General features: G+C 44.3%; 1 protein-coding gene across 1 annotated transcript in view; it reads left to right on the top strand.

Moving 5' to 3' along the window:
- The window catches only part of SPHKAP (SPHK1 interactor, AKAP domain containing), a 1,600,508-nt gene that overhangs the window by 1,566,461 nt on the left and 16,023 nt on the right, over window positions 1–18,024 (top strand). Inside the window, exon 11 of the mRNA XM_069617984.1 lies at window positions 2,247–2,431. Within this exon, the coding sequence (XP_069474085.1) occupies window positions 2,247–2,431 (185 nt within the window). The remainder of the gene's footprint in view (window positions 1–2,246; window positions 2,432–18,024) is intronic.

The raw sequence follows: 18,024 nt of genomic DNA, 5'->3' as shown, positions 1-18,024 counted from the left end.
GATGGCTAACTGGTCTTGAGGCTTACATGTGTTATGCATTTCGTTAGCGTAATGGGTCATTGTCATTTAATATCATCACAAGGGCCTCCGTTATGTTTCCCTGACTAATGTTAAATGTTGCTGTTTTCATTAAGGCAACATGGTTATGTTCAAATGTAAGGAGTGTGCATTATGGCTTACTGACGCATGGCTACTGAACTCTCGTTAGGACTACATAGAAACGTTTCTATGTGTGCGGCCGGTCTCTTTAGCCTGCGTACCTTTCCATTGTGAAATTCAAAGCTTGTATTTACGTGCACGTTTGTGGCGTTGGATGTATTCTCCAATATTAGGGTACTCCCCAACAGAGTTTGGGTACGCAGACCTTGTGGACTGAGTAAAGGGGAGAGTAAGTTTGCAGGTCCGCTCAGAGAGAGTGTAGCGCAATGAATGATGCTGTGGTATTAGAAGATGGAAAGAACTCGGATATAAGAGTGATTACAGTGACACCCTCAGTAAGTGGGGGTAGTGGTTGAGTAGTGAGGTGATGAGATGGCACACTCCCATGTGTTTCCTTACATGTGTATGAAGAGGGAGATGTATTAAGCCATTAGATTCTAATAATTTTTTCATTTTAGTTTTAGTTCTTGCATGTATATATAAGGAGGGAGATTGTTAGGTGTTTACATTTTAATATGTATGTAACTGCTGTGGGTGTATTTACTGCTATGCTTAACATGGTGTGCTTACATTCAGTCCAGGTGGTTCAGCACACTCGTGCTGGGTTTTTAATGGATTGTTTATCCTGGCTCCAGGGGAACCTGTTAACATTCTAGTTACTGCACATGGCTTAGGAAGGGCTCTGCTGCTATGTGAGTGACTGTCAGTGGAGCTGTTAGAGCAGGAGGGGACCCTCTTATTGTTGTTGAAGACTTGACAGTCCCTTACCTCCCTGTTCACAATGCTTCACTTGAAATGAATTAACCCAAAATGATTTCCTATAGTTCTGGGCTAGGGTCTCAATGTATGATAGGACCATAAAGCCCTATGCAGATAAATGAAGAATAAGGAATGGAAATGCAGTTAGACATTGAATGGAATAACTGTAAATGTAAACAACATTCATCACAAGCTGCATGCGAAATGTTCACTGTCTTTTGCAAACTTTCTTTGGAAAGGGCCTTGTTCATTACGGTTTCCTGACATCTTCAACTTCATTGCCCGCTGGACTCTCAGGTTCCTCTCTCCATGAGTGGCCACGTAGAGATCATCCTGAATAATGAATAAGAGATCAGAAGGTGGAGAAGCGGGAGGGGGCTTCGGGGGGTTGAGGGCGGTGGGGCGGGTGATCGGAATTCTCAAAGCTAGATGTTTTGAACTTCATAACAGTGCAAAACAGTGGTGGTCGATGTCCATTCCTCTCTGCATTCTCACTTTTTTTTGTAGAACTACCACTTGCTTTCAAGCTAGTTTTGCACTAATTAAATCACATACACGCATACACATCTACCGAGTGTGTGCACATTATGTCAACTGGGATTGTTTGGTGCCCAACACTTTTTTGAGGTTGACCACACCCAGGCTTTACTAGAAAGAGGAAGCAGGCTACTCCCTAGGTGTTTCATGAAGGAAAGACTGCTAAGGCCTAAATGCTGATTTTAATGCAGACAAAATGGAGCTTAACTTGATCAATGGAGTCCATAAAGATGTAGGGGCAGAGATTAGATGTGTTACCTATGACACAATTGGTGGCATAGGACAATTGTTACTGGGCAACGTGCTCGCCTTGGAAGCAAGATGACAAGGAGCACCACAGGTTCGATCCTCGGGTCCGCGCTTAGAAACCTCTGGGTATTAAGCGGGTTATAAATAACCTATCATATCATACCACACCATATCATATCAATGCTCCTTGGGTTTCCAGTAATTTGCCCTTTCATCTGAAAGTTCTGGTGTCTTATGTTGTGCCATGTTATGTGGCATTTGTAAAGGACACATAGTAGATTAACAACATTCGGTTCCGGTGGCATTGTCTTTGTATGCTTTGCACAGTTTTTACTCTGGAGTAATCCACTTCACTATCGAGTGATGCCAATCTGATAACAGTGCCAGGTGCTCTTTTAAATAGCCTCCCGGTCTAACAGCGGACCGCTTTAGTCGCATCATCAATATGCTAGGCCAAGAGATGCACAAAAGGCATGTTTCTGTTTGCCATGATTTCTAATATGAACTTGCAATATCTAATTTTAACTGCACACTTTTTTCAGATGGCACCTCAGGGCTGTCCGTGGAAACTGCCAGTTGTCACAAGGACCTCCTTCTGATTAACTATGACATTGAGCCAGACTGGGGAGATGCCGAGTTAAGAACTACTTTACAGTGGATAGCTGCCTCTGAGCTTGGTATCCCGACCATCTACTTCAGGAAATGCCAGGAAAAGCACGCTGAAAAGGTAGAAAGGAAATATCTGTGTCCAGCCATTTTTCATTTCACGTCATCTTTTCCTCACCTACATTTATGCCTCAAATGATGTTTTTCCATGCCCACTAGCACGCCATCTTAATGTATAGTTGACAGCTGTTCGCATCATGTAATCTACTCACCGTTATTTGTTTACCTGTTACTTAGTCTACTTTCTAAGCATGCCAAAGAGTATTTAATATTTCTCCCGTGCCAAAAATTAAGGAAAATATTATATAACACGGAAATGAACCAACAGTGTTTGTCACAATCTCTATAATCTAAAAACGTTTTCACTGGCACAACAATGAAGCACACGTGTTTTTGTATATGTTTACATGAAAAGAAATCTGTTCTTTTTTTATTGTACATAGCAAACATACCGAATCCCTGTTGTAAAAATTTTTTGAAAATATGAATGTGGGTTAAACCTCTTTGCCCCATTTCACATTATCGAAAAAAGCAAAATGGGTGCTAAATTAATTTGCTCCATGATTTCACACAAAGGCAAGTTTTTGATCATCTGGACTTGACAGTCCATTTGGTGCTTGCCTACCCTTTGCATCGTGTATGAATGGGTTCCAAGTACTCTATGAGGCTATCACTGTTCACTTGTTTGATAGATATTGTATGATTTTGTGATTTGAAAGGGAATACTATAATATTATATGTTTTATTCTTTTAAACCTCCCTTGATAATCTTTACAGCTAAGAATGCACATCTGAAGTATTGCCTGTGAGGGACTAAAAATTGAATGGTGGGTCATTTCCTGAAGAAAAAAAAACAACATACACCAGCTATGTTTCTTAATCAGAAAGTGTGGTCTCGCCTGGCTCACAGAACTAACAGTGGTCCAAGTTTTACTCATGTATTTGTTTTTCAGCAGTAGATGAATTGAGGGAGCAATAGAGCATTGGAAAAGAGTTTGAAGTCTACCATCAGATGGTATAATTTGCCAAGCCTGTTAAATCCCTGGATCTGCACCTCAGCTTGCATCCCCACCTCTCCAACATGGTGAAAAGGGCATATAATTTCTCCACACAGTCATTCATGCCAGTTGAGGATTGTCGATCTGTGGTCCACGCCCTCAATCTTACCCAACATGGAAAGTAATTCTTGTTTGGCTTAAAGAAGCTCCTATGTTTATGCTCAAGGCAGATCTTGATGATAGAATGCTATCAAGAGCAAGGAGACAGGGGCCTCATTACGAGCTTGCCGGTCCGGATACAATGGTACAGTAAGCTTGCTGGTATTGTTGTATCTGGACCGGCAAACTCTGAGTTGTGCTCGCGGGAGCCTTTCATTCCACCAGATCTGACCGCAGTTGTCACGCTTTAAAAAAAAAACTTATATGTAAGCCATACCTGAGTTAGAGTATGGTAGCTGCTATTTTTCATAATTATTCAAGCCACATTGGTATGATACACTTGTCAGCGCTCTGATCGCAGGCCGGCCATTGACAGATTGTGTGTATTCTCTCTAGACTGGCTGTCATTGCTGCAACCAGCAGGGCAGGAGCCAGTAAGAGTTGCCTCTCTTTTGCTCTTTGGTGATGTCTACTAACACATCTCTCCAGAAAGACAACCCCTCAGCAGGAGCTGTCCTGGGAAACTTGAGTCAAAGGGCACACCGTACACAAAATGACTAGCCTCCCAAAAAGGGTGCAGCATGCCAAGGGCATTGGATGTTGTGGGTCTGAGAAGGGGCATATTTGGGGTAGAAAGAGGGAGATCTGCAGAGTTGGGCAAAGATCCTACTGTTCTGTTTCTCTCTGTATCTCTATCTTCCTTCCTGTCTCCTCCACATCCTTTAGAACAAATCACTTTGGGTCTAAAGCAAGAAGGCAATTTTCACAGGACAGGGATTGTATCTCTTAAAGCAGGCTTGCTTTTTTCCAAACATCTGTGGACTTTTGCATGTAAAGAGGGGGTCTTCCACTCCTTCTTACATTCACTTTTGGGCCATACATAACTTAAGGAAGAATTTGTTTGGGAGAGCTGATCTTTCCAAAACCCTGACTGATTGAGGTTAAGAAGGAGTGTTCCAAGGAAGAGGACATGTCTACTTCCTAACCACTCCCAGAGCACATTGGGGGTGACACTTACTGAGAACGAACTTCCCTAGGCTAGAAGGGCAGATCCTGAAATGACTCACCCTGTCCTAGTGCCGCTGCCATGTGCCCAAAGCACCGGGAGGGCAAGATTAGCCAGCATCCCTGTTCTACCACATCAAAGTGGTTGAAACTCATTTCAAACTGTGGTCATCACCCTGAGTACTGAGACACCCGCCAGTGCTGCACTTCACCAAACCTTCAAACAACTTTACTTTGCACAGTCGAACAGGCTCCATACTGCATCAGGTCAAGCAGAGCATGTTATGTGTTACACATGAACAACCAGCTCGGTGCTGCCGACAAACCTGAATCACCCGTTCATCGATCACTGCATCGGATCACCAAGGTCACCTCATCAAAACAATATACCTCAACTCTAACTGCTGGATCATCACGTCACACACTGATCCAAAACATATCTCGAACCAAGTCTGCAATCGAACCAACTCTGGTGAGCCCTCCAAACTCCCCAGCCCAAATGCCACACTCAAGCGGAACCAAGCTCCTGCTTGGAACCAACTAAATGCCAGCTCGCTGCCATGGTCAAGCACGACTTGCTGCACCTGAACCTGGTTTGACCTGCAGCACAGTACAGCTTTGAGCCTGGTTCAATGCAGTTGAACCGCTAAACATTGAATTAAGGTATTTTTAAGTGACCCTGTCCCCCTTGTCGATTGGTACATTAGAGACTGGCTAAATCCCTTTTGCATACTTTTCCACCAAGAACATATGCTTTTAAAATTCCTTATTGCATTTCATGAAAGTATTTCCTCCCTGCTGAAAACCCAAAGCACTGCATCATTACATTTTGCATTTCTTTGTCTTTCCTTTACATGGGTAGGTTTTTATAACTATTAATACATTAGCGTATTTAATTAAAGTATATACATTTTATAGAACCTTTATTATATATTGCATTTATTTTGGGACTATTGTACTTAGCTGTTTGGGTTTCTACAGGATCACATTCACAACCTGTCTGAGAGTATGGCCTTCTCCCGACCTACGTTACCACAAAAGGTGCAGGAGGTATATCTCTCAGCTGTACCTGTATTACTTCTCTCATTGGGATCACTGTTGGTTTGTAGAAACTTGAAGGTTGAGTAGGCTGTATAGCCACTACTAATCTTTATACTATAAACTATCATTGTGTCACAGACCAATCAGACCAGACCAGACCAGGCCAATCAGGCCAGAGAGTAACTGCCTCCATCTTTTCTGGGCTTGTTACTCACCATGTGACCCAAAAAGCATAGACTACCATCCACTTATTCTACCAAACTTTTACCAGCACCAATAGCTGCTGCCTTCAGCTGTCACAAAACCTATTCCACAGCCGGGCTTTGCAGTACCTGTCTGTGCACTACTCTTGCCACCTTTGTGCTCTTGCTAACTTCAAGCCATGGCGGGTGCTGCCTTGGCTACTCGTCCCCATGTGTTCACATGATCTGCATTTCCCACTCACATTCTCCCTGGAAAAACCTATTCCACAGCCAGGCTTTGCAGTACCTGTCTGCACACTACTCTTGCCACCTGTGTGCTCTTGCTAACTTCAAGCCATGGTGGGTGCTGCCTTGGCTACTCGTCCCCATGTGTACACATGATCTGCATTTCCCACTCCCATTCTCCCTGGGTTTTCCTTCATCACCACCCCACTCCTTATCTTGTCTCCTTGTGCAGGACTCCCCATTACCTTGTATTGGTGTACAATGATCTCCTGCTTCATCCAGTTCTGCTATTGAGTGAGCCAGTCCATGTGGAACCTCAGTGAGTAGGCTAGTCACGGCAGAACCTGACAGTCAATGGCTCCAACACCCTTTCCCAACCATGGGGCCCACAACACCATTACAGACTCCTTACTGGGCTGAATGGTGCCCATTCCTTATTCTTACTATGCAGAATTGTCCTGCCACTCACAGCAGAATGAGGCTCCTGTTGCATTAGTTATTTCTATGCCCCATTCACTTTAGTGCCTGTGCCGGCCTAATCCCACAGTAGCAGTTGCCTTGGATCCCAGAGTTGTTTTCTTGTGCATGATCTACATGGTTGAACAAAACACCCCATGCAACACTTGCAGTGTCTCCCAAGGCACTACATGTCCAACACGTGTTCTCATTGGCTGTTTCTGTGTCAAGGTTCCTGTCTACCTTTTCCTCCAGGAATCTCTAGTACCCTACAGTTGTGCAGGGAGATTGTGCATGAATGTTCCCAAGTTCTCAATCTACATGGAACCAAATAATAACTTGTCAGGGTAACACTCATTTTTCCCAGCCACGGGGCTGCCAACACCACAGTTGTTAAAGCTTCCTCACTGTACTTTACTTTAACCTGTATTATTACTGGCAATTCTTTCAGCGTTGGTCTCCTCTACTGATATCCATGCAGTTCACTAGTCACCTCACTGCCCATGCAGGACTCTCGGACTGGTTAGTACCTGCCTTGACTCATGGCGTACCTTTTTGGGTGTGCTATTCATACCCAACCCATTTTCGAATACCGCTGACGGGAGATTATGACAAGGTTTTGGCCTTGGTGAATAAGGTGTACCTCATCTTCCAGGCATGGATGGCCACTCACAGTCTGCCTGAAAGATGACAAAACAGAACTCATTATCCTCTGCACCACCCCTAATCTTATCAAACTCGGCCACAAATACTCCAGTTTCAATATTGATGGTATGCCAATCAAAGTGGCCAAAGAAGTCAAAACTTTAGGATTCTACATAGACGCCACCCTCTCCTTCACTAAACAGGTCAACTCCATGGCCTCAGCCACGGCCTACACTTGTAAGCTAAGTAGAGCCGCCAAACCCTTCCTCTCCACACACAGTTGCACTACCCTGGTCAGCGCCTTAATTCTGTCAAAACTGGACTATTGCGATGCCCTATATCTGAGGGCAAACAAGTAAATTATTAATAAAATCCAGATTCTACATAACAGCGCACTTAGAGCGGCGTTGGGTATAGCAAAAAAAGCTCACATCTCAGATATAAGGAGAACGAACAACTGGTTCACCACTAATGATAAAATCCTTCTAAAAACCGCCTCACTCACACATAAATGCCTAAACAATGCCACCCCACCCTACCTCATAGAATGAGTCAAGAGACAATTATCTAATCGCCCAATAAGAATGGCCAACACTAACCTTCTAACAACACCTAGGTTTAAACGCTCCAAACCTGGAGGTTGCAGGTTCACAGTCAAAGCTGCTCAGCTGTGGAACTCCCTACCACTGGCCTTAAGAGTAGACCAAACCTACCCACACTTCAGACTCAATATCACCAAGTGGTTTAAAGTAAATGACTGATAACCACCGTCCCCACCACTACCCACTTTATATATATTGCCGACTCCTTGCAACTTACCGGATTGACCACTCTGCATCTCTCACATTTATGTAATAGTCTGTTCTAATATTTTGCCATCCCTAAATGGCCGCCCTCTCGGCCTGTATATAATGTAATCTATCACTTACTTGACCACTCTGTACCTGGTGTCTCTTATCTTTGTTGTATATATCTTCTTACTACCTCCTCATTATACAATTGTTTTTTTTGTGTATTGTAAATACTTGTACAGCACTTTAACCAAGCTGAAAATGTCCTTGTAGCTTTCTGCGCCCTGATACCACTGGGTCTGGCGCGCATTATAAATAATAAAACAAACAAACAAACAAACAAGATATCAGCAGTAGGTTAGTCTGGACAAAACAAGCATGTGCAACAATAACTTAGAAGCAGAATAAGTATCGAGATGACAAATCTTGCTGATGTAAAACCACTAATACAAGCTCAAAGGCCTGTTACTGACAAGAAACATTAGCATAAAAAATGAAGCCTACATTACAAGCAGACTTTGGAAATAGGTAAAACAAAAGAGTGATGGTTGGAACGTTTTTAATGATTCATAGCCTCCTGCATTGCACTAGGCATCCCTCCAGACCATAGTTTTCAGCTTTCGATGCTATTACAGAAGGGGAAAACCCATATGCAAATCATGCTTGGTCTCACCTCAAAAGGGCCGGTCCAACCCAAACGGCTTGGTCACATCCCTTCTGCGCCAGACCCGAATGAAGCCCAGACATGATTCTACTTTGTTGGACATCAACAGTGAGTTGTAACCTGGGTCTGTAAGAAAAGCAGGCACGAGACCCACTTCTCTGCATATCCGTCACACTCAGGGGGAGATTTGCACAATGGAGGGTTGATGGCTAGAAGGTTCCAGTCCTGACTGCTTGGTCACATACGACTGGACTTCCCCTTTTGGGATGTGGGACAAAGCCTGACTTGAATATGACCTTTCTACTTCTGGAATGGCATGACAGGCTGAACATTGATGGCCTGAAGTAATGCCTAGGGCAATATCAGAGGTTGTGATTAATACAAAATCTTCCAGCCATGAGCCTTCAGTTTGGAAAATCGCAATAACAGGGGAGAAAAGTAATAGAAACAGAAGAAGTGAAATATTTAATTCAATACTTGTAGCACTCAACTGCTGGACCCTGCTAATACAGTTGCATGCAGTTGGGACACCACTGTGCATTGCTTTCCACACCTCTTGTCTCTTCTTACTGCTGTTGCCCCCGCGTCATCCTATGTTGGCAACTGAATTGAATCTCTGTGAATGGCTGCTACCCTGGAGTGTTCTCAGCAATGGCAGCAATCCTTTGCTGCATCACATTCTACAGGTGGAATGCCATGTGTTGGATGCCTGTTTATATTAAAAGTTTAATAATGCTTGTCCATCCCAGCAACAGTTTACAACACTAGTATGCCATGTACATAAAATAGCAGAAGGGTGCAAATCCATGCAAGAAAAATGTGTGGGGTGCACTTCATGCCTTAGAAGATAAGTGTAGGGACGATTGAAATCATGTTCTAGTTATGAAATGCCCTTGGGAGTCGTTGAGACAATACAAATTGGATGACTACCTACCTCATCCTTGACCTTTTTATCAGAGTTCACACCTTGGCAATACTCATTATTTCAAATACACAATAACAACTCATACCTCATCTTTGTCCTTGAATATGTCATTGTGTTGCTTAAACAGTCACCATCTTATATGTTCAACTATACATCTGTATGCATTAGCTAAGGCACAGCACTATAATGCACAAGACTATAAAACCATGACATATTCTTGAAGAACGTGTTAGTGGATGGATTTAAAGCAGGCTTAAAGAGGTGAGGCCTATGTCAAGAGTAAGAGACAAGTGCATATTTCAAGTGGACCAGCAAGATGAGCTGACTGGAAGCATCATAACTGTGTAGCTTGGTTAGGTGTCAGAGATTGTGTTTGTCTATGAAAAAGGACAATGCTTTTGTGTTCATCATCAAACATCTTTGCCATATGTCTGTACAGGCCCTGTATTGAGGGGCATTATCAAACTAACGGTTGTTGTTTAATTGCATCCAATATCTATTATATATAAAAAGTGAAAATTGATTAATATGTGAAGATCCACATGCATATGACTTTTTTCTAATTGTAATTATTTATCTGTACAACGTTTATACACAAGTGAGGTGCTTCAAAGTGCTTCAAGGCCAGAAGGGAGCAAGGGAAAAACAGTAGTCATTCTTAGGCCTTGGGCTTTCCGAATGACTGAACAAAAAATGAAATAGCGCACTAGGCCTGACTGCATTTCTCCTAGTGCAAGTGCTTGGAGTGTAACAGGCGCAACCAGATTAGGGAGGGGAGATAAAGGGGGGGTGAAGACAGAACTTGCTAGGCCTAGTAAATTCAGGTCATGCAAGTGTATAGACGAAGATGCAATGGAGGGGGGAGGGGAAAACAAGTGGGTCGAGTCCAGCAGGGCCCTAGTTTAAGTGCAGAGATGTTACCGCTCTCATGGAACATATGATGAAGTGCAATAGGGGTTACCCCTCTCATGGAACGAAAGCTGAAAGTGCAGTAGTGCTGGGCATAGTGCAGAGGCCCAGGCGAAAGTGCAAAGGTTGGCGGGGGAGCCTGGGACCTGTGAGGCTCTGGAGGTGAGCTAGGCAACCAGTCAGCAAAAAGTGAGCAGGGTTAGGGGAGAGATGGAGGAGAGAGGATGGAGAGAAAGAAAGAGAAGTTTAGCAAGGGTGAGGGAGAGAGAAAGAAAGAGGAAGAGAAAAGGAAGGTCTTGAGGAGTTTCCAGACCTTAAGGAGTTCCGGCTCAAGGCAAGGAGAGGCAGGGAGGCTGTTCCAGAGGGAGGCACTTGCAGAGGATAATGATATACCCCCAAATCTCTGGTTGGAAAAACGTCTCACACGCAGAGAGTTGGAGGAGGCCGAGTGGAGGGTTCTAGAAAGAGTGTATTTAGGAAGAGAGTGTTCTACGTAGTGTGGGCCCGGGCCCCAGAAAGCCATATGGACTATGAAGAGGATCTTGTACTTGATCCTAGCAGCCATGGGGAGCCAGTGGAGGGATTTCAGTGTGGTCCCGGAGCGTGAGGCCACGGAAAAGTCTTGTGGTTCTGTTCTGGATGTGTTGTAGCGGGCGGAGAGTAGAAGTAGGCAGAGTGAGAAAGAGGCTGTTGCAGTAGTCCAGCCTAGAGAGAACCAGGTCTCTGGAGACGGTGAGCCTTTTTGGGGATGGTGAGAAAAGTTAGAATACTTCTGAGGAGGTGCAGCTGTAGTGGGACCTTTTAGAGATGTCCGAGATGTGAGAAGAGAATGAGAGAGTGGAGTCAAAAATGGCCCCCATGTTTTTTGCATCACTAGCAGGTGAGGGCCCTGGGCCAAGAGATGCCGCCAGTGGGAAATTGGGAAAGCGGGGAGCACGGGTCCTAATGAGGACGATCTGTGTCTTACTGGCATTGTGGCAGAGATCATTAGCAGCACACCAAGACTGGATTGCGGACATACTGCCTGGAATGAGCGAAGAGGAGGAAGAGCCCGAGGGTAGCCTGAGGGAGAGCTGTGTGTCATCCACATAACAATGAAAGTTAGAGGTGAAGATAGAGAGAAAGTGGGCCAGAGGGGCCATGCAGACATTGAAGAACTACGAGGACAGGTTGGATCCTTGGGTGATGCCACAAGTGGAGAGAGTGATAGAGGAGAAAAAGGATCCAAGTTCCACCTGGCAAGGACAGTAAGAGAGAAAGGAGGCAAGCCATGCCAGGGCCATATCAGTGATGCCCAGGGGATCAGGGCGACGGCAGATCAGGATGTTGTGGTTTAAAGTGTCGATGGCAGAAAAAAGATTGAGAAGAATGAGGACAGAAGGAGAGTCAGAGTCAAGATTTGAGAGCAGGTTCTCACGGGTATTCAGAAGAACAGTTTCCATGCCTCTGGATGCTCTAATGACAGACAGATGGTCATGGAGACAACCAACAGATTCAGTACGGAGGTAAGCTGAGAGATATCTAATTTCTCCAGGAGTTTGCCCAGGAAAGGAGTGATAGAGATAGGGCGATAGTTTGCCAGGATAGAAGGGTCAGCAGAGCACTTTTTTGAGCAGAGGGTGCACAAGAGAGTACTTGAGAGAAGTGGGAAAGACTCCAATGGTGAAAGAAAGGTTGCAGAGGTCGGCCAAGGCTGTAGCAAGAAAATCAATGTTGTCCTTGAGGGTTTTAGGAGGGCAAGGGTTAACCTGTTTGGAGAAGGCTTTCATGAACTGGACTTGTCTAGAGATCTCCTCAGGTGTGACAGGGGAGAGGAAGTATAGAAGAAGGGGGTCATCTACTTTGCATACTTAGTGTTGCATCATGTAAAGTTCAAAATCCTGATTTGAAACAAAGATACTTTTTTGTAAAATTCTATGAAAAATAGCTACACTGCAATGGCAATGATCCATTGAACACAGCCATCTCCTGGTTGACTGGCAATCACGTTGCTCCCTCTAGGGGAGTAGAGGCAGACCGATGTGAAATTGGGTATATAGCCTCCTGCGCCTGCATTCAGCATCAGCTGGATAATGGCACATCTGCTGTCTTCATCCTCTGATTAATGTCCTCGGTATTTGACACAATCGCCTCATTATGAGTTTGGAGTAGTACAGTTGGCCGGTAATTCTGTTACTGCCAATTTAACCACCACCAACTTTACCACTATACCAAATTATGAGTTTGGGCCTCAATTGGAGGATGTGCATCCAGGAAAACCATGGAGGTAAATCCTCCAACTCACTACCAAAAAATCATCAGAATCTGCGGAATTACTCTGACGGAAGTTCTGCCACAGTAATTCCACCCAAAAAGTTCTGTTGAGTCCAATGGACTCTAAATAAATGGGGAATTACACTCCCACCACCACTTGTAATCCAGCAGAAATTCCACCTGACCATGTGGTGGTAACAGTAATTCGTTTGGGCGGTATTCCCTCAGATTTACTGCTGGAAAACCGACCAACTCGTAATGAGGCTAATAAACTGTAGAATCCTGTCTAAAAGAATTACAGAAGCCCACAAAAAACCTTGTACCTGACCAGTGACAACTACTCTTGCATGACAAAGGAAAAGCATTTCATAATTGAATGAATAACATCACAGTGCTCACCCTTTTCCTGAAGTAGAAGATGAACAGAATATTAGCCGGACACTTCCTTGTCTGCCCTGGCACCATTGCATTTCAAAGCCACTACTTTGCTTGAAGGACACTGTAGACAGATATCAAATGTACACTAATGCATTGCCTTTTAAATATTATGGTACCATATGCTGGAAACCTGTTTGGAATTCTAATTAGGATCTGAATGTGCCAAAAGCAATGCCGTCAGATCATGTAAAAATTACAAAGCCAGCCATCATTGTTTGTACTCAAACAGCGGATCACAACCTGCACTTTTAATATTGTAGTTAGCACATGATTTTGGGATGGATTTGCATAATTCTGGATCACGTAGATTTACCAGTGTAGAATTGTAGACAGTTCTAACTGTGCACTGGTTTTGTTTCTCTGGCCACATACATTTGGCCAGTGTTACATGCCGAGGAAGAAATAAATGTGTCTGCATTCCTTAGAACGTATATCAGGTAGAGTCATTGGGCCTCATTACAAGCCTGGCGTCCAGAAATAAGGGTGCCGGTAGCAGCATACCGGCACACTTTCTGGACTGCCAGACTATAAGTATGGCTGCAGGGGCCCTTGTTCGGGGCAGGTCTGACCTGCTGGGGCACCGGTCCCTGCAGGCATGATTTTCACAGAAGCACCGGCACCGTTATCAACGGTGCCGGTGCTTCCATGTCCCCATGGAGTCCGAAGAGACTCGTCAGGAATGGGGACTTAAACTTTCTGCCGCCTGACATCCCAGGCCACGGGGACTTCTAATGTCCCGTTGGTACCGGGATATCAGGTGGCGGAACGGTGTTACGAGTTCCGCGTAACCCACCGGTAGCCGTTGTGTTAGCCTAAGTTGGATGGGAGAGAGACGTGCCTGATTAAATGGGGATGTGTGCTAAGAATAGCAAATAGAGGAACAAAAGTGAGCACCCTGAATGATTCTTTAATCTTCCCCTTGCAGAGCTGGGTGTGAGCCCTATGAATCTTGCATGAACAAAGGGAACAGACAGACCTGGTCCTTGGATTGAGATGCAGGGATGCCTTGTTGCCAATACCATTCTTTATACAATTTAAATGTGATCAAATATTTGAAAGAATGTGGCCCTTGTCCCCCAAATTGTATTTGAAGATAGTCAAAATAATGTGTTCATTATTTAAAGGAATGCCTCTCACTGGGCAGTCAATCGAGGTAGCACCACCTGTGTTCTTCTTAAGGAGAACTCTGGGCTACCGTGGGGGATCTACAGAGTGGCACTGGGATTGCAGAAGTACCTCTGTCCAGTACACATTGTAGAGGTGGTGTCGGGGAAGCTGTGACAGGATAACAGGGCAAGGGTAGTGATGTGATGCTAGATCAACAGTCATCTAGGAGGGAAGGGTTGTGAGAGGAGTACGGGAGTACTGGGATTATTGCTAAAGACTGAGAGTAAACAACATGCCAAGAAAGCTGGCATTGACATTGAGTGTGCAAGTCATGGAATGCTGAGGTATAAGTCTTAGGGCCTGATTTACAAAAAAAGGTTCAATGGGACTTTCCCATCTTAAAATATTTTTGTAAATCAGGCCTCTTGGTTCTTTATGCTGTGGACCTTCCTCAGCTATGTAATGTATATCATAAGCCCTCAAAAGTGTCCTCTGCTGCAGCTTGAAATGTGCAGTCAGCTCCCCATGATACGCCTGTGCAGTCTTCCTGAACAGGCCCACATTCTTCCTTCGGAGGAAGGGGCAACGTGCTTGGCTTGGAAGCAAGGCTACCATGAGCAACACAGTTTCGATCCCCGGGTCCGCGCCTAGAAACCTCCGGGTGTTAAGCACATTATAAGTCATCAATTACAATTACAAACACAGATCTCTTCTGGCTACATAGTTCTGTGTAATTCTTCTGGAAGCAGGTTTGCAGGTGCAGCAGCCCTGTAGGTGACAGGCATTGTTGCATGCACACAACAGTCCTTTTTTCATGGGCGTAATTATAGGGGGGACAGGGGGTTTTGTCCCCCCCCAACTTCTGTGGCATGCCATTTTGTCCCCCCATCTTTTGGAGGGAGTTGCAATCATCAATTATGTAATTGGCCATTGCGAGCCCAGCTGGGATGCCCAGCAAGGCTTGCACTGTCTCATTACATAATGCAGAGATGCCTGCCAGCTGCTCTGCAACACATTCAGGGCCGGGATGCCCTGCATGGCTAAGTCCCTCACCCTGGCTGGCCTGACTCAAAGTCAGCAGCCAGGGTGCTGAACTGGGTGTTGCAGGGACTGGCACCTGTGCTGCTACACTAGCAGCAGCACTTCCAGGGGCCGCGGCTCAGAGAATCACTTTCCAGCTTTCTGTTTGTGTGACACACAGACAGGAACTAGGAAGCTCATTCAGCTTGCTGGTTTATTTATGGTTTCTGTCTGGAGGTGCGTGAGTGCGAAGAGGTTAGGTCGGTAACATGAGACGTGGCCCGGGTGGCATTTGAAAGCAGAGCAGAGGCACTGTTTTTTCTTTTTTTAAAACATTTTTTAATTGTGTTTGTGTATGTTTGTTGGGGGGCTGGGCTGCGGGCTGAACCTAGTGAGGGCGCGTGTCACATTTGGACAATGTGAGCAGAGCTCACAGTACACATTAAGGCCCCAGGTATGAGGACACACTAACAAAAAAAAACAAATGGTTCATTCCCTGTGGCAATCCACAGCTCTGCAATGCCTCTAAAATTAGTCTTGCCACTTTTCTGATGCTACCTAAGCACCACCATCCTAATTTCAAAATGAAATTGGCAGATGGTGCACCCTCCCCAAGTAGAGTGGAAAGAGTCAGGCTGAGAAAACCTGTGACCCAAAACTATCACACCCTGCAAATTCTGGGAAATGAATTTGAGTGCTGTACGCCTTTCAAACATGGTGAATGTTTGTTAAGCAGTTTTTGCGCAGAAGGAACCGTATGGGATTTTGTGTTAAAAGCACACTTTTAGGAGCCTTGTAAAACTTTTCCCCCTGCCACCAAAATAAATCTTCACCAAACTGGCAAAAAGTATTTCGAGTTTTGCAGACAATTTTTCAGGACGTTTTGGTGCAAATTAGTAAATGGCTGTCATAGTTCAGGTTACAGGCCACCAAAAACTGCTTCACTTAACAAACTAAGCAGGGGAGTATCCAGCATTGTAAGAGTGTGGGGTGGGGGGAGCAACGAAATGCAGTGTGTGGAATTCCACATGGTCTCATTGGTGCCCCCACCCCTGCCCCAATCTACTTTTTTGGTAACATTAGTGGAAGATGGCATTTTAACACACAACAAAAACAAATAAAACTGCAGGATCATTCCAGATGCAGGAAACTCACCTATTAGAGCTCTGTTCAAGCCCTCTGAGGCAAAATACATGCAAACTTCCTAATTGCACCAACAGACAGGACTGAATAGAAAAGCACATTGCAAGGTGCATCATCAGTCTTTGATACTTGGAGGCACCAAGGAAGTGGCATTAGAATAAGTTGCCATAAATAAGCTAATTGACAAATATGTGGTGCAAAATACCTACATTGCGCTATTGTTATATGTGGAGGAACTCTATAGTCATTAGGCATTTCCATTATAATACCATGGTACATTAACATAAGCTCTGAAGTGAATCAGAGTCACTTGCAGAGCTGCAGATAAGGCAAAATATGATTAAATGATTTGCTCAGGATCACACACTTGGTTAAATGGTGAAACTGAGCTGTGGACAATTTAAGCAATCGCGCACAACGTTCCGGGTTTAGTTGATAAAGATATTTATTAAGGTTTTGCTTTGCATTTCATGTGCTTAAATCATTATTTATAGCAATGCCTTAGAAGCAAACTACATTACATAATAAACTAGCCTGTCATAGTAAACTAACCATACACTATATACATTGTCATAGAAATATGTTGAGCAATGGGAGTATGGCTTTAGTTTTATTCTCCCCATTCTTCATGCAAAGTCACAATAGCATCATATAGATTAATGTGAGCCTAACAAATCCCTCTGGGGTTTTAAAACCATAGACATTATTTCATAAAGCATGCAACATTACGCACCCTTCTCACTTCTCATCACTCCCTCCCATTCACATTTCTAAAGCGACAAAAGTCCCTGCTAATAGTACCTCCCTCCATCCCATCGTTGCCTAATGGCTCACAATGTAATGCTCTGTTGATACAGAGTAACGTGAGGACCCTCTGCTGCCCGGAGCTCCTTGGGACATTGTCCTGGCAGCAGGACACCTCCACCATTCGGAACACCTTTGCCGTTTGGCGCCCTCTTTGATGTGCCGAACAGGAGAGTTGTCCCAATGACAATTGTCCCGGTCTTCCTCTTAAAAGAGCCACGGGGGCAGCTTGGAGCCATTTGAACACATGAAAACATACCTTAATTTTAATCAGACAGAATCTTGTAGAAAAAAATCTGTCAGCACGTACACATTTAAGGTGCTGTGCAGAACCCAAGTCTTAAGATGTATGCCATTGAAAAATTGATACCAAGTATACTTGGTCACCCACTGCACTGCATTAACCCATGGCTCTGCCTTTGAATGAAAGGAAAAATCAAGGGAATTGCTGACATTCCAGTGAATCTGTTCTTTTCGGCCATGGCTTCATAGTTCAGCTAGGTCAAGTCAACTTAGCCCAAATTTCAGGGAACGGGAGTGATAAAGTTTGGTCTGCTCAATGGTCATTGCACCACTGTTTCCATGTGTTATTGTATATGTACATATAAGTTTTGTGTGCGCACAGTGTATGTCAATGGAGGTGCTGGGTGCATTTGTGTGTGAGTGAGAGTGTATGCAAGCATATGTGTGTTAACTTTTGTGTCTGAATGAATGATAAATAATGCATTGTTTGTATGTTTTATTGGAATTAAGTTTGTGAATGTTATGTTGTTTCACTGGGTGCATGGCAGGCCGGCTAAAGATGTGTGGAGGCCCAATTGAATGTTAAAGATAGGCCACCAGTCTTATGAAAGTTATAACAGAGTGT

The sequence above is a fragment of the Ambystoma mexicanum genome, chromosome 10 (assembly GCF_040938575.1).
Source record: "Ambystoma mexicanum isolate Mex_15411 chromosome 10, UKY_AmexF1_1, whole genome shotgun sequence".
NCBI classification, from domain to species: Eukaryota; Metazoa; Chordata; class Amphibia; order Caudata; family Ambystomatidae; genus Ambystoma; species Ambystoma mexicanum.
Note: the sequence above shows the minus strand (reverse complement) of the source record. Positions and strands in the feature narration are given on the sequence as shown.